Source organism: Athene noctua, chromosome 7 (assembly GCF_965140245.1).
Source record: "Athene noctua chromosome 7, bAthNoc1.hap1.1, whole genome shotgun sequence".
NCBI classification, from domain to species: Eukaryota; Metazoa; Chordata; class Aves; order Strigiformes; family Strigidae; genus Athene; species Athene noctua.
Genome location: NC_134043.1, coordinates 44,857,663 through 44,882,574, shown reverse-complemented (window position 1 = coordinate 44,882,574; position 24,912 = coordinate 44,857,663). Strand labels below are relative to the sequence as shown.

Sequence of the window (24,912 nt, the reverse complement as noted above, 5' to 3'; positions counted from 1 at the left end):
CTAATTTCCAAAGCAGCACTTCATTTTGATTTTTATAAATGGAATGAAGTTTGTTAAATTCCAGGGAAACCACAGGCTCCAAGTGAGCATTCGGAACAGCCAACAGCAACCAATACTACATTTGAATAAAGTACATTTGCACATTGCACCATTTTATTAGCAGTATCTGCAATTGTTATGTTATTGTAGGCTTTAAGTTTCCTTGCTCATCCTAGCTAGAAAATTCAATAAAAATGCCAAAGAAGTTACAACCTAATGTTCATACAATTGTCCTAAGCTGATTATCATTGCTCAAGGCTGATTAATTGCCAAGGAAAGCTTTTAAGAACCCTAAATAATTTTCATACCTTCAAGGTAGTGAACATGATGCCTTGCTCCCCATGCTGCAGATAAGGATCCATCAGGTCTTCGATTAAGTGCACCTCAGACCCCAAATTCCTTATCCTGTCATATGGTGGAGAAGGAAAGAGAACAGGTGAAAAGGTACCATTGTGATGGTTTTACTTTTTGTACATGGTGGCGTGCAAAAAAAAAAGCTTTTCCCTAACCTCATTCTGAAGTCACCACCATTTCACCTGTTCAAATTTTTTCAGGCCAAAAGCAAACAGCCAAAATGGAAAATTTACTAAGTTACCAAAAACTACCAATTAGTTCTGTAACAAGAAGCAGGGTGAAAGTACTCATGCTGCCTATGCTCAGCTTATGACTGATGCCACTCTTGGTGCCTACCTGGCTCGTAGCACCACATAGAGAAAAACAGGAAATAAGTCATCCATGGACCACAGAAAATCTTCCTGAAGAGTCTCAAGCACATTCTGAGAGATCTCTTCAAAAGTCTGCTGGATCACCTTCAACTTGTCAGCTGGGGTAAACGTGGTACTATTTGGAGAGCAAAAGCAAAACAGAATACCAGTAAGAAATTACATATCTGTGTCTAAATGAAGGAGACAGTTTGCTAGCTGTCATACCCCTGTGCCCAAGAAGATAAGCCAGATCATTCACACCACAACAGCCATGGCTGCCAAGGCTGTGCAGTACCCAGGCTATAATTACTGCAACAAGGCACACCACTGCAAGGGAGACTGCCTTCACAGTTTTAATATGTTTTAACACAGTGGTAAAAGGGGAAAAAATTCATTTCTAAAACCCTTTTAATTTCTACTTAAATTCTTACAGCAGAATTCCTTATGTCAGCTAACAGACAGAAAAGCTGCCCATGCACAGGTCATTTTAACATAACTGTTTAGAATTCCTATGTGTATTTAACTAGACATATTCCTCATGCTTTTGATTCTGAATGGTGTCCTACGGACACATGTCAGTCACATTTATGCAGCTATTTCATTCCCAATTGGGAGAATTTACTAACATTTTTAGCAGGAACTCTGGAACTTCTTGGTGACCTCTTACAAAGGTGAACAATGAAATGGGACAAGGATCATAATCAGTTAAACTAGATACTGCTATAGCAGAAACAGTTAAACCACTAAAAGACACATTTCAAAGAATTACCTGATTTGCTGTAAACATTCAACTGCAGAGGCAAAGCAGGCATCTTTTGTATTTGATGATACCTGTGTAATCACGAAAAGATTTATCATGCAGGTTTAACCACACCACTATTCAGCAGCAGCAGCAAAGCAGGGTGTCATGCAACACTGGCATAAGACTTTTTTTCAGTTTTCCAGTGCGAAGAAAGGGGAATGTGCCTTGATGTTAAAGTAATCCAGGAAATCTGCCTATCTATAATTTGTGACTTTCATTTAAAATTCAGAAAGGCCTGTACTGAATTCCTTGGTATGGGAATCGGGTTTTGGACATCTTCCAGGTCAAGTAAGACCGAGAATCATTAAATCTTAATGGTTAACAATCAGGAGGGAACCATAAGATTGGAACAGCTGAAACCTAGAAAAGTCATAGCAGTCAATAACCAGATTCAGGTTTGGAGCAAACAGAAAAGAAGAAATATAAATGTTAACTCTTAATATGCAGCTGAGCCTGAGTCTTTCAGAATACAGCAGGTAAAGAATAGATGGATGCAAAAAGATCTAGAGAAATTCACAGAAATGAGGAAACTGGACAAAAGAAAGAAGCAGATAAACACCATGTCTTGGCTAAAAACACCCTGTTTAATTGAAGGAACGACCCAACAAATAAGGTAAGTGGCTGCAGAGTGCATTATATACTGCGTAATTCAGAGAAGACATAGGCCACATAGTGCTTCACAGTGGAGGGGCTCAGCTCTATAACCAAAGAACCAGTGAGAAGCGTGAAGGATTCAGACAGCTGGTAAGAGTTGTGCCAGTACTTAAAAATACAGAAGATCTGAAGTAACTCAATAAACATGTTACTGTTGGATTTTGTAATATTTAAAAGTCTGAGTGGAGGTTTGTGTCATGTTTTCTCAGGTAAATCTTTAACTTCATGATTTGGGAAAAGGGGACTTGTGTTGCTGGGAAGCCATAGTCCCAGGGGTGGGGTTCAGCTGCAGCTTCGGTTATTATTACAAACTAGTGACAATCTCTGTCAAGGAGTATCAGCTCGTCTGTGTGCAGGAACTACTATGACGAAAGCCACACTTCCCACTGTTACAGACTTTGGGCAAGGCACAGTTCTGAAAAGGGGAAAGGTGATCTGAAGGCAGGAGTTATCTAAATGACTATAAGAAATGGAAACTTTCAAATAACAGTATACTGATTCATAAGCAGACATGATTTCAAGTATACTGTAAACACTGGAACTGTTCAAAGTTATGATTATTAAACCAGTTTTACAGAAGCACAGAGATTTAGTACTACACCATTCCCATCGAAGACCACTGCTCAGGCACCTTCAGCAAGATAGCGATTAAGAATAAAACCTATACATTTCTTCTCCTAATCAGAAAGTATACAATGGTATAATTCTCAATCAAGCAGCTTGAAAGTTTCCTTGCTAGACTTTTACTCTCACACTTTCATAATTGGAGACCAAGCAAATGTCTTCCTGAATTAAAATTCATCACAGAATAAGACAGTAAGTGACAAAGCTGGACTGACAGATATTGTAGGAAATCACTAGTGTAGCTTCTAAGTGGCAGATAAATTTTAATGAAACAAGGCAGCATAGCATCTCTTAAGCAAAACACCTGGTCAAAAATTCTTTCACCGCTTTTTCATCATCTCAGCTTCCTGAAAAAAAGCAGTGAGCAAAGCATACTGTAAGTCAAGGCCCAGTGAACATACCTTTCTACTCTCTCCAAGGATGGATACAGTTCCTGGCCAAAATTTCCTGCAAGTAACCCAACACAGTCTATTGAGAAAGCACGGTCTTAAAGCATTTTTACCTTATGAAAATGAAATCATCATGTTATTCTACGAGATACAACAGCTCTTTCTGCAGGATCAACTACACCTAGCACAAATAGCTGTAAAATAGCCTACTTTGCCTTGCTCTGGTTTTGTACCAATACTGATAATCCCTGCCCCCCCCCCCCCCCCCCATCCCCACCCTTTTTGGAAGCTGGAAGCTTATTTTAGCTTAAAGATATGTTTAGATGCATTTCAATCAAAGAAAATACTTTAGACAAGAGGGGTTTATTTAGTTGCTTTCTCTAGTTACACCCCATAATCTGTTTCTATGTTCTGTGTTATGGCTGAGGCATACTCACGCTTGCACTCCAAGAAAACTTAGGAGAGCCATATCAGTTTGTTTGTTTAGACGTAAAACACATTCCCAGTAAACATCTTCCTCACGCTCGTTGTCCAAGGCATACAACATGAACAGAGGAGGATAGAGTCGTGGCAGTAACACAGGGAGCAGCAAGCCAAAACTGGTTACCACATAGCTACAAAACAAAAAGGGAAGTGGTTTGAAGAGGAAGACATTTTAAAAACCTAATTATCTATCAAAGTTCAATGAAAAAGAAATCATTAGAACAAATCTTTTATTTAATATTAGTCTATTATATGAGGCATAAGAATAATAAAGTAAATACAAATCCATCAAATAGTATCTGTGCTAAGAAATACTTTGGAGCAATTTTCCTTTACAGTCCACATACAGGTGGGTTTGGGGCAGGGGGGAGTGGTTGGGCTGCAGGGGTTTTGTGATTTAGGTGTTTTAAACAGGAGAGTGGCTTTCCTCCTTGTATAATGTAAAAGCTGGATACTGTACTATACTCAAGCTTTACATGTATCTTCACGCTAATCACTTAGCCCCCATTCTGAACCACTCTGCTGACAGCTGAACTTTACCTTCAAAGCACAAGCTAGAAAATAGGCTAAAACCCATTAAGCAACCTGACCTAGCTCCACACACTCACACTCCAGGCTTCATAAAGTCAGCAGCTGCTTGGCATCAAGCTGTAATCCGAATAGGGAAAGCTGAACTCAAGGTGCCTACTAATACCACCTGCACAGGTCACCAGAACCTCTCGGAAGGCTGTCTCCACTGATCCCTCTGCCTTGTTTTGACCACACCTGAGGCTGCTATGGACAGGACCACAACAGACTCAAGTGTGTGCTCCATGTGACTGGATATCTGGGCTGTACACGTGCACTGGACCTGGATTACCCCCAGTGCTCACAGCCCAAAGAGTTTTCCGAAGCCCAGGCCAAAGCCTGAACTTTTTTTACCCACAACAGACAAAAGCAAGTTTGGGCTTAAATAAAGAACCATTGCATGGAACAAGGATGAAATGCTTTTTACAACCATCACACGGAAGCTTGCTTATCAGAATCTGTCGTAAGAAAAAAAAGGAAAAAAACCTGTTTATACCCGTAAGTTAAACATGGGCTCATCTTTCTTCCCCCACCCGAGAAAAAAACTGCAAACGGAAATAAAATTAAGCCTTCACTAGTTCTTTATTTCTTTATGTACCCTGGCTCAGGAGATTCTGATCTGGAGTCAGATTTCCCACTGCAAAATGATCGCCTTCCTTTTGTCTCTGTTGCCATAAATGGAATTGTGCTGCCCTCTTCCGGAAGATCAGGAAACAAGAACCTAAATGGCAACACATAACACAGGATTTCATTTCAAGAAATTTCCACAGATCACAGCATTAGAAAGCAAGATTAGAGAGAACAGACAAGTCAGCAGAAATAACAAACGGTGGACTAGGACAGTGTAGCTAACAGATGGGCAGTACCATCTACCTGGAAGAAAATTTAGGAAGATCAACAAAGCTTCTAATAGTTACTAATTTGGAGTATTTCTGGTTTTGGATTGTCAGGACCCAATTAAAGCCATAATTGTTCTCCAGAATCTAAGAAAACACTTCACAGAAACATCGCTCATCCATGTTGGTAAGAACTTCAACGGAATACACTGCGAGTTCCTGTCCTCACTGTTCTGCTATACCCTTTGAACAATGTCTTTTCACAGCATGGATATCTGGAGACACTAAAATGGAAATCCACATTCATGACCAGCTTCTCACAGCATGTTTTGAAGTAAATGTAGGATGTAATACACCGTGAAGATTTTAGTTTTTCTGTTTTCACAGAGTATTCAAGACTCCTTAAAAAGATTAAGGAAATGTAAGCAACCCCTACAACGGAGTAAAGATACTGCCACGTTCTGCCTGCATAAACTAGACAGTTTCAGTACACGAGACATCTTTAGTTCAGCAGTAGTTTGACTTGAAAACTAGAGTCTCATTACCTAACCAGCTGGAAGATGCGTTTGAGGTAGGACTTTATCTCTCTCACAGCCTCCTGCAGTAATCGTCGATTAGCTCCTACTCCAACATATGTCATTCTGTAGACAGCTACTAGTGTTTCCACCAGCTTGCCCAGTGGATGGAGAGGAGTATCACAAGCCTGAGGTGAAAGATATTAATTCGCCAGACAAGTTACAGAAAAAAAAGGAATTCAGGAGAGGTGGGTCAGAGATCCAAACAACAGGCTTTGAAAAAAAAAAAAAAAATTACAAATAAATCAAAAAGTGAACAATATTTAACAAATTGACATTTGGATTATGAAATTTATGTATTAGCTGAATATAGTTTAGAGGAATCAAAACAGTGCAAGAACTTACGCTACTTAGACTAGTCATCTGTCCAGTACTATTTAAAATAACATGCAATAATTAGCAAGTATTTCAAAATGCTTTGCAATGTGTAAGACTTAAAACAGTAACTGAGCAGAAACTGACTTTAAGGCAGTATCCATCAGTTTTACAATGATTTTAGTCTTAGTCATGGATTTTAATTCAATAAGTTAGGAAGTTATGAGCAAACATGAATGAATAAAACATGGTTTACAACAGTGCAAATGTGAAAGAAGTTGAGAAATGCTATTACAAAGTGAGCTTGATGTCATGCCTTACCAACAAGTTATGTGAGCATCTGAGAGTCACAATACCTTTATTAAATATTTTTTAATATTTTCATATTTTTCCAGGGTGAAGGCACCAATGTGTTGTGGAATGAACTCCAAACTTTCCAGTGTCTGAGTATGTGAGCGGCTCAGTAATTCTGGGCTGCAGTTATAAAAAGGACAAAGAGATTGGACAGATTATTTATGAGGCATACAGCAGGGAAAAAACCTGAAGCTAACAACTGAACTAATTCTAAACATCAGTATGTCCCTGAAGGGTTTTACAGTGCAGAGTATTAAGAGTTCTGAGTTTGTTTAGGAATTGTTGTTGTTGCTTTAACTGAAATTTTACAGTTAGAGTTTCTAGTCTGGAGTATAGTGTCATTCCAGTTTTAACTATATTCTCTAGGAACCAACCTGTCCTTGTGTTGCCGTCTGTTGGTGGTCAGGGCCACTGCAATGTTGTCCCAAGCCTTCCATCTGTCCCCCTGGCCCGGGCTCTCACAACCAAGCTGGTTCCAGCATTCTTCAAATACTGCCTTCCATTTCTCATCAGGAGGTACCGCCAGATTCCCGAGCTTCCGCCTAACAAAATGACCAGTTAGTCTGTTAAAACCAGTCATGAAATGACACATTTGGCTATGAAAACCACCTATGGCTAATGTCAATCTAATATGTTACTGAAAGCTGATATACTTCTCTACTGTAAACCAAGTTTATCACTAAGAATAAACCTAGACCCTACTATTCAATTAACGTGTTGACTTTCAATACCTTTTATTAAGAAGAACTTACAAAAGTTATACTTATCCTTTTTTCCTTGCTAACATACACATTTTTTTCCTTGCTAACATACATTAATCTACACAACATACTATCATGTTACAACATTAGACTGTTTTTAATACCTCCATGTGGAAACAACTACAAACCTTATTAGACAAATCAGTCTTACTCTTTTTCTTGTAGTCTTCCAGAACACTGTTTAAACACAAAAAGACTGGTTCAATCTCCAAGAAAACAGAACATGCTGCACTTGACCGGGCTTTGCTTCACCACTGGTATTCATTCAGAAGGCTCAGGACACATTCACATAGCAAGGACACAGTACAAATGTCCCAAACATCTCCCTACCCTGGAAAGTACAAACAGCACAGCTACACAGGTAATAGCAAGGATAGGATATCTGGCTTCCGCCCCTAGAGTAGGATCTGCATATGACATTGCATGATGTGTTAGGGACATGCTGACAGTAAAACCAGCTCAGACCTCTTCACTGACAGCCAATAATCAGGGATCCTCTATAGCCAAAAGTAAACCAAGAACTGTCGTTCTCCCTATATAAATAGGGAGAGATACCTCAGACTTACAATAAAATTTAGGGCTTTGAAAAGCTTTTGTAAACCAAATAAATGCTGTTATGATTAATGGTTCTATCTTGAATTAACTCAAGTGTCACAAATAGTCAGACCTATCATTAATATTTTTTCCATCAATGTTTCAGATGAATTAGCAGCACTGGCATTTCCCCATGCTTCCAACTTCAGAAAGCAGAAAAAGGAGGCTCTAAAGCCTTTTCACAGATTATACCAGATTTTTAACTTCAAGAGAGGCTGAAAAGGGTAGATGAAACCTTTATTTCACGAGAAATCTTCACAAATACGTACATACATTTATTCATAGACTCCCTACTGGGGTAAAAAGCAGACAGCTGCTAAGGTTGCAAGTGTTCAGTTCAGCAGGGAGGCGTGCTTAACTTTGCATCCTGTTGTAGGTGTCAGCGTTGTCAAAAGAAATTACTAGGGAATGCTTCAGGAAGCATACTGAGAAGTAATCTATGTAAAAGCACTAGAGTTGTGTTTCCCATTTTAATCTGAAATTTGAGAGTGTGCTTCAGAGATATTGAATCCTGTACAACAATTACTACTATTGTAGCACTGTATACTGGTTCACCAAATACTGAAATTTCACTAACTCTTTAAATTTACCTAAATTTCTTTTCCTCAAAGATATCTCAATAATGACTTAAATAAAATGTGGGGTTTTTTTCCCCCAGAGATAACTAAGCAAATTGACCTAATGCATCTGCTTATAAATAGGGTTATATGGATAAAGTTATCTTTACCAAAGTGTTAAAATGCTCTCTTTTGCAATTCAGCAGATTTTTATACTATTTTCTTACACATTGTTTGGAAGAGCTGTAGTAACTAGCTAATTCTGTTCTGAATTAATTTACCAACAGAATAATTGGCAGAAGACAGAGAGGTCTGTGATAGACTAAGTTACATTTGAGTGATTAAGTCATTCTCAGCATCTCAAAAGTCATCAGTGGCTGTGAACTCAAGTTCTAAGAGCCCATTCAGATATAAATTAAAAAAAATTCAAAGGCTGCTACAGGACAGTAGCAGCATGTCAGCTACGCTGTAATTTCATGCTGTTACTTGCACATTCAAGTAGTAATTAAAGCAAGAGCAGCTATGAAGACATTTATCTTCTTTCTCAAGCAGGAGGGAAGAGGAACAAAAAAGGAAGAAGTGTTTTCATAATCTCACTATTTGGGAAAAATATTTTTAACTGGCCTTTTAAAAAAGACTATGAACCATATGAGAAATTATTTCTTATTCAACACTCACAATGCTTTAGGTTTGTCCTTCTCATTCTCATACAAGCTAGGCTTGAAGTAGGTTCCTGTGATTTTTATTCCAGATCCCCATTCTCCACTGAACAGACCCTCAATATAATCTCCATTTGGCAAGGTCAGTGTTCCCTTGAGAGAAGATAACAAAAAATTTAACTGAAAGCCATTGAGAACCAAATTACAAGGAAGGATTTTTTAGGTGGTAACAGTTTACAAGTGACAACTGTAATGCCAACCTTTCCACTCAGAGTCCAGTTATCTGAAAATTCCCCCTCATAAACTGTATCATCCTCAGAAAGCAGAATTCCAGTCCCCTAGAAGAGAATCATAAAGAACACAATTACAAAATAGTAATTGTAACATGCGGCCAGACTGAAGATCTAGACTGAAAAACCTGTTACTAATTCTTAGCAAATAATTCTTTTTAAAGCAGTTTCTGGAGCAGTCCTAGGTAAGATAGAGCAGGGATTATGAAGACAAGACAACAGAAAGTTTACACAGCCTAACATACGCTTACGTACCCCTGAAAGCTACCACGCTTAAGAGGAAAAGTCACTATACACAGAGTCCAGCGTTCAACTCACCATCATTTTGTTGGTGCTGAAGGCTCCTTCGTAATACAGTCCAAACTGAGTAACCACAACACCATTGCCTTGGCAAAGATCATCTTGCCACATTCCCATGTACTTTTCTCCTCTGAAGAAAAACAAAGTAGGAAGAATACAGTCTTAAGTAGTACATTTATATCCTTTCTTTAGCTTTATTGCGATATTACAGAGTTACAGAAACGATGAGAAGAGTCATACAGCACTTGCTTCAGGTCTGTCCTTCCAGTTTCACTAGCTTCATGGAGAGACTCTTCTTGATAGAAATAAACTATAATGAAACAATTCACATTGCTTGTAGGTGACCCATTTGCAAACTGTTCCTGATGACCTGAAACAATGCTGAGGCCCTGTTAAACCCAATTCCTATCCAAAGGAATCTTGAGCAGTAGCTACAGCCCATCAGAAGCAAGGAAACTTGTTAGCTGATCTGGACCAGCTTTATCTAAGATTCAAGTTGCATATGAATCAGGCTTCATCAGGCATCTACCTGATGTATTTAAAAGTTATTTAGAAAAGATGCAAGAAGTTTATTTTAGGCTTTTTTTTTTTTTTGCCAAAGCTTTTGATTACCTAAATTCAGATGACTCAGATTGAGGGGATAAATGAAAGACCAGGCTGTCCTACCTGTGGGATAGAAGATGGACCTACAAAGTCATATATGTGTCGCAGATGAAAATATTAACATGGTAAATGGTTTTAGCAGCAAATAAAGATTTATTAATGACTAGCAGCACTTAATCATTAACTAAAGATTTATAAAATAATTCAGTAAAATGTTATAATTAAAATAGCGACTTAACTACAGATTCAAAGATGACAAGATTTACTCTAACTTACTACACAATACCTTAAATCAATACACACGTGCATATTCACAAACACAAAACGTACAGGCAAAAATACCTGGATCCATTAAAATAAGTATGTACCCAGACTAGTGAAAATAACTGTGTATTCCCAAACACTTTGGCAAGCAGAGAGAGCTGGTGAAAGAGAAGCTAGCTCAAAGTTAAAATTTCCCTCTTTGAGTTTTGAGTGAATACTCACAGTGCATTGGCATTCCTCAACACGCGATGGTTGAGACTTAAGAGGGTTGACTTTGCCCCGGCCTCCTGTCAGCTCTGACAGCAGATGACACCTTAAGGTTTAATACCCGAGAGGTGTCCCAGCTCAGGGGAGATGCTGGTAACAGGCCCGCCGTAATCCAGGAGAGCTCAAAAGGTCTCCCTTGGGGTCGCCATTTATAGGGTTCAAGATAAGTGACCCTCGTCAGATACTCCTGCCTAGCTCAGACAATGAGGTGTTCTGGTGTTCTCACCAGGTATTCTAGAACTTGACGGATGTGTAACTGTGCTGTTTTCCTTTGTGATGGACTGTTATAGCCACTTCAAAGGAGAGCAGGAGCCAGACTCACCTGGTTCCTGACCATTAGTATGCTTTACCTCCCCAGGTTGGTGTGACCCAGGAGAGAGTTGGAATCACACCAAGCACTGAGCTGCACAGCAAGCAGAGAGTGAGGGGATAGAATTGCAGCACCTCAACATGGTATTTTGAAAATACTGGAGTGCAAAAATTGCAAGATAATAGCTTAACAAAGATGATACCATAAAAAAAATAGATTATTAAAAGATTGCTCATAAATAAACATCAGCCTCATTCAGACTATTTAAAATATTTTTTTTCAAGTATAAGTCCACAGAGGTCAGGCTAGAGTGTTTGAAACCAAGTGCAAACCCCAAATATTTTGAAACAATCTTTTTTTCCAGTTGTTCTGAAAAATAACATGATGTTTTCACCATACAAGTAATAAAAAATAAACTTGCCAAGTACTTTTTTGTTTGCTTTTAGAGGGCAACTAGCGATTGATTTTCCTTCTAGTACCCAGGAAAAGATATGCTCATAGTAAAAATAGTAAATCCAGTCATTAATTTAAGGGGTATCTTCCAGCTGACTGGACCCATAACCTAGCAGGATGCTGGTCTGATTCATCATACAGGAGTCTCTGCTGGGTGAAGGCTTCTTGAACAGACAGATGCAGCATTCTCAGTTACCAGAATGGAAGCATCACAGAGTAGAAGTCCCCCTTAATCAAATGACTGGTTTGCAATAATGACAGCAAGTGTCTGCAGCTATTCCTTATTTCTCTGGGCTGAAGAATAAGAAGTGATGAATACTCAGGCCATATGCACTTATCTTTCCCTGAGAACAGAAAGAAAACTGCCATGAGGGCAACTCGTATTTGAGTAACTCTGGAATAGAAAGCCAATACCACGCTCCTCCCCCACCATGAACTGCCACTGCATTTACAAATTCTGGAGATCAGAGGATCTGCAAGGAAAGCTGCCATCTCTTTAGTTTCTCCCAGGTAAATAAATGACTAAATAAAGTACGTGGAGACATCTTGACACTAGAGTCTAAGAACACACATTACCACTGAGCAAGACTAGATGCAAAACTGACAAATACCCAGAGAAGCTACAGTAGCTGTTTCGAAAAAATCTCCACATACACACTCCTTTTTAAAGGGGCTTTCTGTTCAGTTAAATCAAAACCAATTTTCTTGGATTCTCACCAAAAGTTATCTTTTCAGGAAAAAACAGCATTAAACTGGTGACTGAAAAGAAGAGACTATAATGATCTGAACTCAGACAATATTCGTTTAGCACATATATTTAGTGCAATTCTGCTTCTAAGGCCATTATTTCACTAATCTGCCCGAGCAAGCATCTTCCCTCTGCTGCACTGACAGAGTAAGTCAACAGAAAAACTGAGCGCAAGCTGAAGTGTACCTAGTCCCGTATATCCAGGCACTGAACAACCCAGTCTTACAGGCCAGAGATTAATTACCCCTCACATGACACTCATAGAGCTTTCAGCACTCACACAAGATACCTCAGTAAGACACCACATTCAGTGCTAGTTTTTAGGTAGGAGTATGCTAGAAAGCAAGGCAGAAAAAAACAAAGGAAAAAAACCCCCACATTTACTCCAGAAGCAGCACCACAAAACAGTCTCTAGACTCAATTCTTTAGAACATCAACCCAGAAAGCCTGGTATAAAGAAGGAAAGAAAAAAGGGGAATTAAAAAAAAAAAAAAAAAATACATTCACTACTACTGCTACTAACAGATCAAATCCTTTCCTCTTCTTTTGGCAATTGTACCAGTGTGTGCTGGTGCAATTCCTCCCCCTCACCCCTTGCTGGGCTGCTCCATGCTTGGTGTGCTTCCAACACCCCCCCCCACGCCCCAATCTAAGGCATAAGGACTACAAAGGAGTGAACCAGAGCGTTAAGGCACCCCCGTGACGTGCCTGGCTCCTGCTCTCCCTAGTTCTTGGGAACAGTTGTAACAGTCCATCACCTCCTGACAGCCTGGTACACCTGTACCTGGGGCGTGGTTGAGGGAGAACAGTAACAGAATTGCACATCCATCAAGTTCTTGGCCTGTGCAACTGGTAGAAGACACCAGAATATCACATTGTTCAAGCTGAGTGAAAAAGCGAAAAAGCTGGAGCAAAAAAGCACCTGACAAAAGTCAATTGTCTCAGCCCCTATAAAACAGAAACCCCAAGTGAGACCCTTTGAGGTCTCCTGTATCACAGCGGGCCTGTGGCCAGCATCAACCCCGAGCTGGGACACCTCTCAGGTATCAACTCCTCAAGGTACTGTTTACCGTTAGAGTCAAGAGGAGGCCAGGGTGAATTCAACCCTCCCAAGCCTCAGTTATCACCCGCTGAGGAATGCTGATGTACTGTATTTACTCTAAGACCAACAAGAGGGAAATTTTAACTTTGAGCTAGCTTCTCTTTCACCCACTCTCTACCTACTGATGAGTTTGAACATACACAGTTGTCTTCACCAGTGTGGGTACATACTTATTTCACTGAATCCAAATGCTTTTGTCTGTGTTCATGCGTCTTGTGTTTGTGAATGTGCATGTATACCTGTGTTGATTTAGGATACCTTATAGTAACTTAGTGTGAATCTTGTAATTTTTGAATCTGTAGTTAAGTTACTGTTCTATTCATAACATTTTATTGAATTACTTTGTAAATCCTTAAATTGGTTAATGATTAAGTGCCACTAGTCATTAATAATTCTTGATTTGCTGCTAAATCATTGGTGATAATATTTTCATCCATGACACTGTTACCAGCGAGTCATACCAGTGCTTTAAGGATTTGTGGAATTTAAGCGTTACCTTGTGATATCATCAAAAACTCCATAACCACTCTTCTTATCCATTGTCCACTGTCCAATGAACATACTGGGAGAGGAAGAGGTCAGCTTCCCACTGCGTAGCAGACCATGCCCATGACGCATGTTATCCTGAAAACACCCTTCATACACCTCACCAGTAGCATAGCTATAATGAAAAAGAGAATAAGTAAGATTCCCATAATCTACCTTTCTGTTGTGGGATTTATTGCAGGTTTTTTGGTTGATTTTTAGGGGTATTTTTCAGGGGTGGGGAAGTGAGGTGGTGTGTGTGTATAGTTTTGAGTGTTTTTCACTTTGTTTTGGTTTTGCCCCAGAACAGATCAACCCTTCTTTTTTTTTCCTTCTAGGAATTACACTATAGCCACACCAACCAGAAACTATAGTAAAAGTATATTTGGGATAGAAGTGAGCCTTTAATACAAGCCTTTTGGTGCTTTGCTGTTTTAAAGCTGCCCTCTCCCCAACAAACTAGGCCATTACAGGTTATATTTATCTCTCAGCAGAGTCCTGTCTTATTGAAATATGGTAGCAACATTAAAATAGATATTAATATCAGAATGCTGTACAAGTACTGTGAGTAATCTACCAAAAGCAAAGCAGAAAATAAGCCAAGCTCACTATAATCACAAGTCTGAAGTGTAACAAGAAAGCTACATGCAGAGGCTTGGTAGCAGTGTGCCCTGCTCTCCATTCTGCAATGACAGCACCACAGGTGCTACACGTTACCTGTAGACTCCATGCCCACACATTTTGCCTTCTTTCCAGTACCCCACATAATGGTCATCCTTATTCAATGCTTTGTTTGGCACTCTGTATTCACCATACCTGTCAATGCACAGAAATGGAACACAAGCACCTATAATGCTAGCATATTTCATTAAAAACAGGAGCAGATATGTCTCAGGCCCTTCTAAAATCAGAATGCTCTAGATCATTTTTAGTGCACCTCTTCAGCTATAGCCGTTAGATTTTTTATTTTTTTTTTTTTTTCTAAAGAGAAAGCAGGAATTTGAGCATCACTAGGTCAATTTAATTCATATTGCTTTGCCCCTGTTTGATTGTGGCGTGTCTTAAGTATTCCCCTCTACTACAATGCAGCATTTTTCTCAGCTTTCTAAAGGCCGTAACTCTTCTCACATCCTAAGACTACTTCTGCCTTTGTTGTCTTCTTCAGGTCTTGATAATTCAAGCATACCTTTACTCCAGGGAAAGATAAAAACATATACTGCTACCTCTATAGGTTTTAAGAAAATATGCTAACTTCCAATTACACTCAGTGGCACAGAATCGTTCACAATTTCAGTATGCCTGATGCACATTTTTATTTTAATCTTCTGAGAAGATTAAAACCCAGTTATGAAGGTTCTCCCAAGAGCGTGTCTACCCCAACGATACATTATTGTTAAGTGTTGGGACTATAGCAGGCATGCTGAAATACAAATATATGCATTTGATAATCCTAGCAATTATAGCTAAATACTAATCCATTTATTTCTGATGGGGATTTGTTTGCAATATTTCCCTCTCTAACAAAGCTAAAATCAGCAGTTAGTTACGTTTACTATTAGTTGCAAATAACCAACACTCTAATCTGGCTTTATAGTTTGACTTATAGTTTTGGTATACAAAAGCTAAGGTGCATTTTAAAAAGCTGTCTGCAGCCAGACCACATTTTCCCCTCCAACTCAATACTTTGAAAATACATCTCAAAGCCAATATATTTTTATCCTGCCCAGTACACACGTTTGCTCACACGATCCATATAAAAATGCCTCTGGAAGCAAGTTAACCTCTTGCCTCAGTAGTACCCTAAGCAGATTCTCAGCAAGGAAATCCACATATTAATTCAAAGCTGTGTAGTTACTTTCAAGGGGTCTTACTTGTTTCACCAGGTAATTTGATAATATCTAGAACTTCCATTCATCCTGTTTTCAAAATCCTCTGTACTAGTTATCTTAATCATCAGGATCACATACCCTCATAAGTTTTGTTTTCATCACCCAAACCCTGAAGTCTTGATTCAAGATTTTGTGATCTCCTTCCTGAATTATTAAACCCTTGCTCTATCAGAAATAGAGCAAGGAAAACATACTACATTGTATGAAAGACACTATATTTTCTAGAAGGATAAAAATAACAATACCATAACTTTTGAAAGAACCTTGCAACACAGAAATTAATTGTTACCTATACAGCAGAAAGTTGACTACAGGCTTTTCAATTGGCTTCCCCTGTTTAGCTCCCAACCATGTTTTCTCCTCAGCTGTTTTACTATTTCCCTCCTCCATACTACAGTGATTACCCCAGTTAGATTCAGTTTTTATTAAAGAGCAAGTTTTTAATCATGCAGTTGCAGTCCGTTGTGAAGACAACCAGCATGCCTCCGGATAAAAGAGAGATCATCTGTATATCAACATATACATATACCTTGTTAATGTACATAACCCCAAGTCAGTAAGATACACTGCAAAACCTTTTAATTAAAAGGTTTATTCTTATTATCTCCTACAACAAAAAGTATTTCTTGCCCTCTGGCTCCACAAATAGTGAAAGGGTCTTACCCATCCTCCAGCCCAGTCCGGAAAGTCCCAGAGTACATCCTTCCATCTGCCCACTTTAGGATCCCTCTGGAAAAAATACAAAGCCATACACATGTATAAGACAACCAGTTCACTTCGCACTTCCCAAATAACTTCTGTGAGTGAGCCTGTTTATTGATACAGCAACCATCTCTTTTTGTTTTCAACTGTTACATTCAAATGCTTTTACCTGCCATGGGGTTTTCCCGAAAGCCATCTCCCATCGTAAACAGCATCCTTAAACCGAGGGTCCTTATAGAAGGTGTATTTGGCACTGCGAGAAATAGGAGGCTCCTGTCTTGGCACGTTCCCACCTGCTCCATACAGCATCAAGTCAGAAGTCCCTTTAAGAGCCTGATCCACTGCTTGGCTTATTGCCCTCAGCCACTTGGTCTGAAACAGAAAGTGTTTCATCACAAAATTTAGCTAACATCTGTTTTGGCACTGAATCTCACCTTCATGGCAACTGCAACAATCTCTTGCACTCCTCAGTACAGTGCTGTAAATTGAAGCAATGCTACAGTCAAGCACAGCGTACAGTCAAGCTGCATACCAAGTTGTAGGAAGACTTCATTCTTGGTGGATGCTTAGGCCATACTTCTCCCTATCTGGTTTCACAGTAGGAGAAACTCATACATAGCACTGAACCCATGCAAAATTTGCAGATATGCCTACCTTTTCCTGGGGTGTTGAAGAAACAAGAACAAGCTGTTCTTCTGGTGTTGTAATCTTCAGTCCATTCCTACATGGGGAAGTATTTTAATCTAGTGAAATTTCATGCTGAAAAAGGCAAGGTTTCTTAGAGTATGAATACTCTATCTTCCCTCTTCCCCTCCAGCTAGCATTCACTTCAATATTAAGTTAGCAGTGAAAAGAAGCAGCAGGAACAATTACTTGATTCCCTCTTGACTACCTTATTCTTTCTGATGTTTATACAAACTTTAAGACATAGAAATACAGCAAGTTTTCTGACACAAGAAAGAGGGTAGACACGATTGCATCCAGTTTATTCCACTCCTAGTTTACAGTAATTGGTTATAAAATACTCATCCTCCCTCCCAAGATATCTGACTATTTCAGCATCACAAGCAAGAATACTCACACATTACCAGCTTCTTCTGAAAGAGCTTCTACCCACAGTGTGGACAAGGGAAAAATATGATGCGTTGAGAACTGTAGGCAAAGAGAAGGAGAAGGGAAACTTCACCAGGAACTGATCCACTACCCCTGCCCCATGCTTCTTCTGAACAGTTTTTAGCCTTTCTTTGAGAACTAGGGAAAACTGAGCATTACAGCCTCCTTATATGCACCTTGCTCAGAGAAACAGCCAACAGAAACCACACCAGAGGGCAACAGCAAACAAATATTAGAAAAAGTACATAATTTCAAATTTATCTATAAACATTTTTTTAAAAAATCACTTTTAAGTGTTCAAGCAACATTACAGTGAACAATGCAAAAAATTATCTTCACTATATGAACAAGTAGTCATATTGTTTGAAGCAGAGAAATGGTTTTGTTCCTGGATACAAGCTGGCTTACCTGAGCATGTACCAGGGCATCGTTGAAGAGGATGAACCAGTTTACAGAGAACCTTCCAGCATGCTGTAGGGACAAACCCCGATTGCTGCTTTCACATATTAAACGACGCTCTGGCTTCCGCAAGGAATCCTACAGGTAGGGTTAAAAACAACATTACAGAAGCTCACTTCTCACTGATTGTGACTTAAGGTCAGTGCTATTTGTCTCCCACAGTAAAGGTCCAACCTTTCTAAAGTTAAGAATACTACAGCAACACAAATTGGAGAAAAGACAAGTGCAACTGGGACAGCAGCATCAGTAATAGACCCAGAGTATAACACTAACAGCAAGTGATTCAAGCTGCTAATGGATGGACAACTGTTATTATACCGTCATCTTCCCAGGAAAGGTCTTCCAGAAGCCAAGTGTGTATTCTGCTTCTTTCCTTTTTCTGCTAAGATGGACAGCAAGGCTCTCATAACAAGAACTAGAATCCTGTAGCTTCTGGTATTCTGGAGATGCCTATAGGGCACATAAGGTAAGACAGACCTGAGCATGTTTCTGAGCACCTGTACCAACAGTAACCAAGCTGCAACGCAACTGTTCATTTCATTAAATCAGCACCAAATGCACGACAGTTGGTCTGGTTAATAACAGAACAGTGAAGGCTAAGTTATTTTCTTGGTCACATGTTCTGTTGGTGTGTTGGGAGTTTTTAAAATCACAAAAGTTCTAAGAATGTTAAGAGGAGAACAATTAATAAGCAATTACAGGATCTGCCTTCTTGCATCTTAAGCTGTAGCAGAAGTAGGGCTACTAACTGCAGGAATAATACTTTAAATTACTATATTGGGATAAAGGTACAAGTAGCTCTTGTTCCTGTTTAGTCATCTTTTATTTCAAAAAAATGCAATTATATACATCTAAATGGGTGGTAAAAGTCTGCCAAATATATATGTAGTATTTTTAGTAGAGTATTACAGCCAAGCATCGCTAATGATGCCAGATGGTACCAAAAAGCAACAGGCAAACATCAGAATAATGTATTTGCAGTTAAGCACACAGGCACATAAACAAGTTCTGGCAGGGTAACAAGTTACTACCTGTCATGTGGTCTATGCAGGTACAGTATAAGATTCCACAACTAAATGTGCATGATCTACCCTGGAGCAAATACAAGTCTGAGGTAGCTTCTCTGAGGACTAAACTATTTCTAATGACTTGTGATTTACTTCATACGGTTACTTCCGAGCCATAGGTTTCATGTGCATGTTTATTCAGACATAGGTAACAAAGCCAGCTTACCACTTCAAAACATGTGGCAAGCTTCAGCAAAGTTCTAGCATAATTATGGAGTCGTCCAAATGGCATGAAAAACAGAGCATTCAGAACTTCCACTAGCTGGAGGTTTTCCTCATTCTTCTCAGACAGTTTCTGTAACAGCTCCTGGTGTTTACTCAAGAAGTCTCTAAATGATGGGACCATTGGGGAACAGAGGGAGGAGAGAAGAAAAAAAAAAAGACAGCAAGACATCAGTGATGTTTTGTATAAATAAGCACAGAATGCCCCTTTTTGGATTATTGTAAACCAATAAAAATTACAAAGGCAAATGCATGCTGCTTATTAATCTATTCCCAATTTAGTTTAAGGAAGTACAGTAATACAGACAGGTAGCTCTAACAGCTGCAACACAGGACTTCTACTCTCACATGCTCAGTCATTAAATTGGTTGAAGAAAGTTAAGTTGCCCCACTTGGAGAGTAACTAATTGCTTTTTTCCCCTTTAAGACTTGATTAGTAGAAGAGTCAACAAGTGAGATGACTTCCCCATTACTGTTAGAACAGTAAGTTGCTAACACTTGATTCATACGAGAAGACCTGAAAGAATCTTAACTTTGCTCCAGTGCACTTCCCTAAAAATATATCCAAAACAACCTCTTCCCCACCCCTGCTGTTCAAGGCAACTGACCAGTTTTTCCCCTAACTAGAAAAGTTACATCCTACCTCAAAGAAAGGCAGGAAATCTGTTCAATCCTCAGTCTGATTTCCAAGAGGGAGAACTAATCTAGTTCAGAGAAGAAGAGGGAAATGATTCTGAAGACAATGCATTAGCACACAAACCCAGGATTTCTTCATTAAAAGGAAAACAAACCTACTTTTCCCTCTCCTTCACCATATCTGTGTGCACACATGTGCTGGCACATATGACACATCCACATTAAGACACATCCAGCTGGGAAGCATTTAAAACGCAAGCTGCAACAATCAGGTGAAGCTGAGAAAGCAGGCCCCAGGGACAGCAAAACAGATCAGAGAATTGCACAGCAGGGTCCCTAAGAGTTCTACATGATCAGCAAGATGCCATTTCACACACCAAAATAGCACACCTTGTCTAGGTCTGCTAATGGTATTTCAGAACTCCCTTGTTCAACAAGCCCTAAGAATAAAGTCTTCTTTAGAGAGAAGACCATATTTCTTAATTTTACATTTAACCATCTGGAAGGCTTCCATTTTTAAAGTAATTTGAGATCCTCACAAGAAGGTCTCTCTGCAGAGAAGTGTCAAATAATAACAGATTCGTAACGCTGAGCATAGCTCATCTCTTTCAGAGGACATGCTCAAAGGCCTGCCAACAATGGAGACTTCTATTGAAGCTAGCACTTTTTGCAAGTTGGGACTACTTCTAATGCATTCATATTGCAGAATATCCATAAAAGACAGGCTGACATCGTTAACCATTGATTTAAGATAGTATCCCTTGGGGAGGGGGGAGGGGGAATTCATCATTATCAGCAAAAATATTCTTTGACTTTCCTTTGCAAGTAACAGGACAAAACCTCTAAGACAGCTCCTCCCTGAAGTTTCAGAACCTGAAAAAGTTATTCACATGAGACCCTGGTTGCAGCTGGAGAAGCTGTGACACCTGACAGTGACAACTGATGTGATGAATTCAGTACAATTTCAGCATCCAGAATTTTTCAGTACTAATTGTAAAAAAGCTTATACTTGAACTAAGATTTCTGTAAATCACCCTAAAAATCTTGACCAATGCAGAAAGATTTTCAGTGTCTCTCCACAGTGGAATTTTGTATTTAGTCTTCGGCACTGTTCCTCAGGTGCGGAAGATTCCTTGCATTAGGTACCGTGGTGTTTCAAAGAACTTCCAATCTCATCATTTATACTGCATTCAAAGTGTTCCATAAACAGCTGTAACAGAATTACTCCCAGATTACAGAATTTAGGAAGGAAGGAAAACTGGCAGCTCCTCACATGAGTTAAAAAATACCCTCACTGCAGCAACTCCTTCATAGCACTAGAGTGAAAGATGCACAGTGTCATTATTTTCTGGACAAAAATACAATTTAACTGAGAAAAAAGCTTTATGATCTATAAACTTCAAATATACTGTCTCAGACCTCAAGGTACAATTCCTTCTTCACATTTAAGAGTATCTATGCATGAAATAGAGTAAAGCAACCTTAAGAGACAGAGGAGATAATGTGCAGAAATGATGTTATTTTTGCATCATTTTAAAGGGCTTACATAAACTTAAAGGACTCCAGTGAAAGTGAATTCACATTATCTACTCTTACTGCTGTTCTGTATTTTCTTGACATCAACATTTGAAAGAATAAAATATTAACAATGAATAGATGATGAAAATTTAACCTCAAGACTAAGCTTTCAGAGAAATCATTACCTAAAATCTATTTAAGTTTCTTTCAAGGAATTTACAATAATTTATGCCTTTTTCCTTCTTTCTCCGCTTTCAAGATAAAGCAACTGAATTCATACAGCAGCATTTAACCTAAACTGAGAGGAAGTATCTTTTTCTTCATTTGACAGAAAAGGAATTAGCACACAAACTGAGACCAACTCTCTGGATGCTCATTACTACGCACATGCACAATTCTTTAAACTACTGTTCTTTGCTAGCTGACCAAGAACTCCAGAAAACAGTAAAGATTTGCTTACATTGCTGGCTTTGCAAGGAGCATAAATCCTCCCATTACGAGGAAGTTAGTTACTGAAGTACAATACCTAAGATAAGGAAGAAAAAGAACTTCAGTTACAAAACAAGAACATCTCCGAAAATAGCAACTGTTGTAATTTCCAACAGTTACCAATGAGATCTGTAATATGTTTTACTATACAAGTAATCTAATTGCTGAAAATATTAAACAGTGAAACACTCAGTCTTACTGGAACACTTAGTATTCACTTTCCACATGGAGAATACAACATGCATTACTATTCCACACTTCTGCTGCCATTAACACAATGCAGAGGGCTTACTTTGCAAATGAACTTAAATTTTTTTTTTTGTTTCTCTCAAATTTGGGCATGTACAGAATAGACCATCTGTTTCAACAGTAAAATACTGCTACCTTCTAATTATATTCAAGATGGAAATTTCAAGATGGAAATTACCTTTTCCTGCTATTCAACATTCTACCTTTCACTTCTCCCCTACCAAAAAATGAAAGAATTTTAAAAACCACCTTCCTCTGAGGAAAGAGGCCTCAGCTTAGCCCAATTAACAGATAATATTATGTTGCCTGATGGATCCTTTGAAGATGCTTAAGGCACTATGCTGAGGAGCATGCACAGGTTCTGATGCCATACACAGAGAAATGTATAAGACATTAGAAAGCAAAGGGGGAGAGCAGAAAACAGGCAATTAACAACAAGAACAGAAATTAGGCATTTCAGTCTTTGACAGGGAGGAAGAAGAAATTAAGAAACCCTTGTAATTTCAGTAATGAGGATCAGTTCTGGAAATCCAGGTTACAAGAAACTGAAGTCAAAAGACTAAGAAAGGGAAAAAAATACATATTTACAGTTATAAACAACCAATTTGATAAACAGAGGAAAAAAAGCTTCTTTTAGGGTGACATGGCACAAGTTTATGACTGACCCAGTAAAAGTAGTAACTGTAGTGTTTATGTTAGAAAAAAAGTACAACTAGCTGCACATTCAAAATGCTACTGCGTAACAACCTAGGTTAACGATCTCAAAATTTTATTCCTTTAAGAGAGATGTCTGGTAACCAAGACTATATTCAGAGAGGACATTTTCAGACTCTCCCCCCAACCCCCCCTTCAAGCCAGTATTTTTCACAAAAGCCTGTAGGTATTAAGTATGATGAGACTTCTGCTACATTTGAATGAAGTTGTCCAGCAATTACAAAAGTTATTGAGGAGAAAGACAGCAAACAGCGTGACTGCATAGGCTTCCTCTCCCAAAAGCATTCAGCTCAAACATCATAACCAGGATAATTCAGACTTAATTCTGAGCACTAAAGCAGCTCTGTCTTTTGGGTTACAAATCCAATGCTAGCTATTTAGCAGATGTCAGGACAGAAGAATTGTCCTTCTGGGAGACAATTTTTAGCTAATGACTACTGAAAAGGCATTTTGTAACCACCATAAACCCCCAAAGGTAGCTTTACTTAGTAGCCTAACTATTATAGTATAACCTCTATTACATTATATTACAGGTTTCTTACTATTAAGTAAGAAACATGTCATGTTTACAGGTATATACACAGAAACCAAAGAAGAGTTTGTACTGAGTTTTAAATTAGGAAAACTGAAGCTGTCCAGTGTGCTCCACTGGCAAAGACTTTGAAACACACTGCTCATTACAAAATGAATTAGTTTGTGTAAAACTCTCCATACATTTTAAATTGCAAGAATACAATTTGCACAACAGTTACTTATGTAGATTTCCTTATTTATCTACTTTCCCCTAACTCAGGGCTCATTGTGGTCAGTAGATTAAGCCTGCAGAGACTCAAGATGAGAGGAAATTGGATACTTGCTCAGTGTAACTATCCAAAAAGAGACTGGAATGCTTCAGGATGGCCAAGCTTCTGGCTTCTTTTACTCCGTGAAGAAAGCTACTTAAAGAAGCTCCATGTTGACCAATGAGATAGCATAGCTTGCTGAACCTGCTTGCCATTTCCTGCAACAACTGGATTGCACTTGCATTGCCCAAGTTATCTGTAACAGACCAGAAAGCAATTTAGCTTACCTTACAAAAGAGCAGCACCCCTTAATAAAGAGAATTACCACAAGGTGCTGCTTAGAAGTTTTATCACCTCATGGCTACAATGTACAGAATTGGGAATTCAACAATATTAAACTAAATACTAATTAAGTTACTTCAGGTGAAACAGTCAGGAAAGTGCAAATACTAGTAACATCATGCAGATGTCAAAATGCAGCTGTATTTCACCAGTACATCCAAAAAGGGGAGGAAGACCTTAGCTTTATCTTAAAAATATATAATTACTTTTCAATATTGCATAAAGAAATTTGTTGTGGAACACAGGGGAAATAAAATCAAAGAAAATATTAAAGTTCTTACCTAAACCTAAAAGAGGTCTAAGAACCTGAGATTTGATCTCACTCAGTTTGAAATAAAACCTTCTTTCTGTAGAAGCCAACTCATGCAAACTGGCAATATATCCCATTACGTTTTTGTCTACTAAGACCAAACAGTTGTCACCACCAGCTATCACATTGCTTATATACCCTATCTGAAAGACGAAAAAAAGAAAAAAAGAGCAGCTTTAATATTTTTCTTTTTACACTCCAACTTAAAATAGGGCAATGCAGAATAAAGCATATCTTAAGGAGCACTAAGTTATAATAAGCATTATTACCTACAGTGACAAACAATCCATTCAATACTGGCTTAATACATGAATGATAAAAGAAGAAATATTTATAGTCAATACTGTCATTTTCCTGGTATTGACAAAGCCTAAAAGACAATAAATAGACCATCTTTCATGGTGACTCATACATGCGTGCCATGTTTAAGAGACAGCGACCTTAAGTTCAGTCACTTTTAGAACTGCAATATACTTCATGCTGAATCAGTGATGTTGATATTAAATAGTATAATTACATCCGCTCTTTATCCTATTAATTAGGAAGGGAGAATAATAAGGCTTTAATATTATGACTATGCTCTGAACTAGTCCTTTCTGTCCCTGAAATGTCAGCTAGACTAATACTAATAACTACACTAACACC

The 24,912-nt window shown here is 38.6% G+C and overlaps 1 protein-coding gene across 1 annotated transcript in view; it reads right to left on the bottom strand.

The window, feature by feature from the left end:
* Window positions 1–24,912, bottom strand: part of ALS2 (alsin Rho guanine nucleotide exchange factor ALS2) — a 43,158-nt gene that overhangs the window by 1,768 nt on the left and 16,478 nt on the right. Inside the window, exons 10-33 of the mRNA XM_074911252.1 lie at window positions 24,239–24,410; window positions 23,691–23,871; window positions 21,842–21,907; window positions 19,172–19,334; window positions 18,257–18,388; window positions 17,888–18,016; window positions 17,448–17,518; window positions 17,021–17,087; window positions 16,536–16,738; window positions 16,328–16,393; window positions 14,493–14,591; window positions 13,747–13,911; window positions 9,522–9,633; window positions 9,174–9,251; window positions 8,933–9,066; window positions 6,717–6,884; window positions 6,345–6,462; window positions 5,644–5,801; window positions 4,861–4,983; window positions 3,650–3,826; window positions 3,225–3,270; window positions 1,513–1,574; window positions 730–879; window positions 348–444 (exon numbers count right to left, since the gene is read on the bottom strand). Of these exons, the coding sequence (XP_074767353.1) occupies window positions 348–444; window positions 730–879; window positions 1,513–1,574; window positions 3,225–3,270; window positions 3,650–3,826; window positions 4,861–4,983; window positions 5,644–5,801; window positions 6,345–6,462; window positions 6,717–6,884; window positions 8,933–9,066; window positions 9,174–9,251; window positions 9,522–9,633; window positions 13,747–13,911; window positions 14,493–14,591; window positions 16,328–16,393; window positions 16,536–16,738; window positions 17,021–17,087; window positions 17,448–17,518; window positions 17,888–18,016; window positions 18,257–18,388; window positions 19,172–19,334; window positions 21,842–21,907; window positions 23,691–23,871; window positions 24,239–24,410 (2,937 nt within the window). The remainder of the gene's footprint in view (window positions 1–347; window positions 445–729; window positions 880–1,512; window positions 1,575–3,224; window positions 3,271–3,649; window positions 3,827–4,860; window positions 4,984–5,643; window positions 5,802–6,344; window positions 6,463–6,716; window positions 6,885–8,932; window positions 9,067–9,173; window positions 9,252–9,521; window positions 9,634–13,746; window positions 13,912–14,492; window positions 14,592–16,327; window positions 16,394–16,535; window positions 16,739–17,020; window positions 17,088–17,447; window positions 17,519–17,887; window positions 18,017–18,256; window positions 18,389–19,171; window positions 19,335–21,841; window positions 21,908–23,690; window positions 23,872–24,238; window positions 24,411–24,912) is intronic.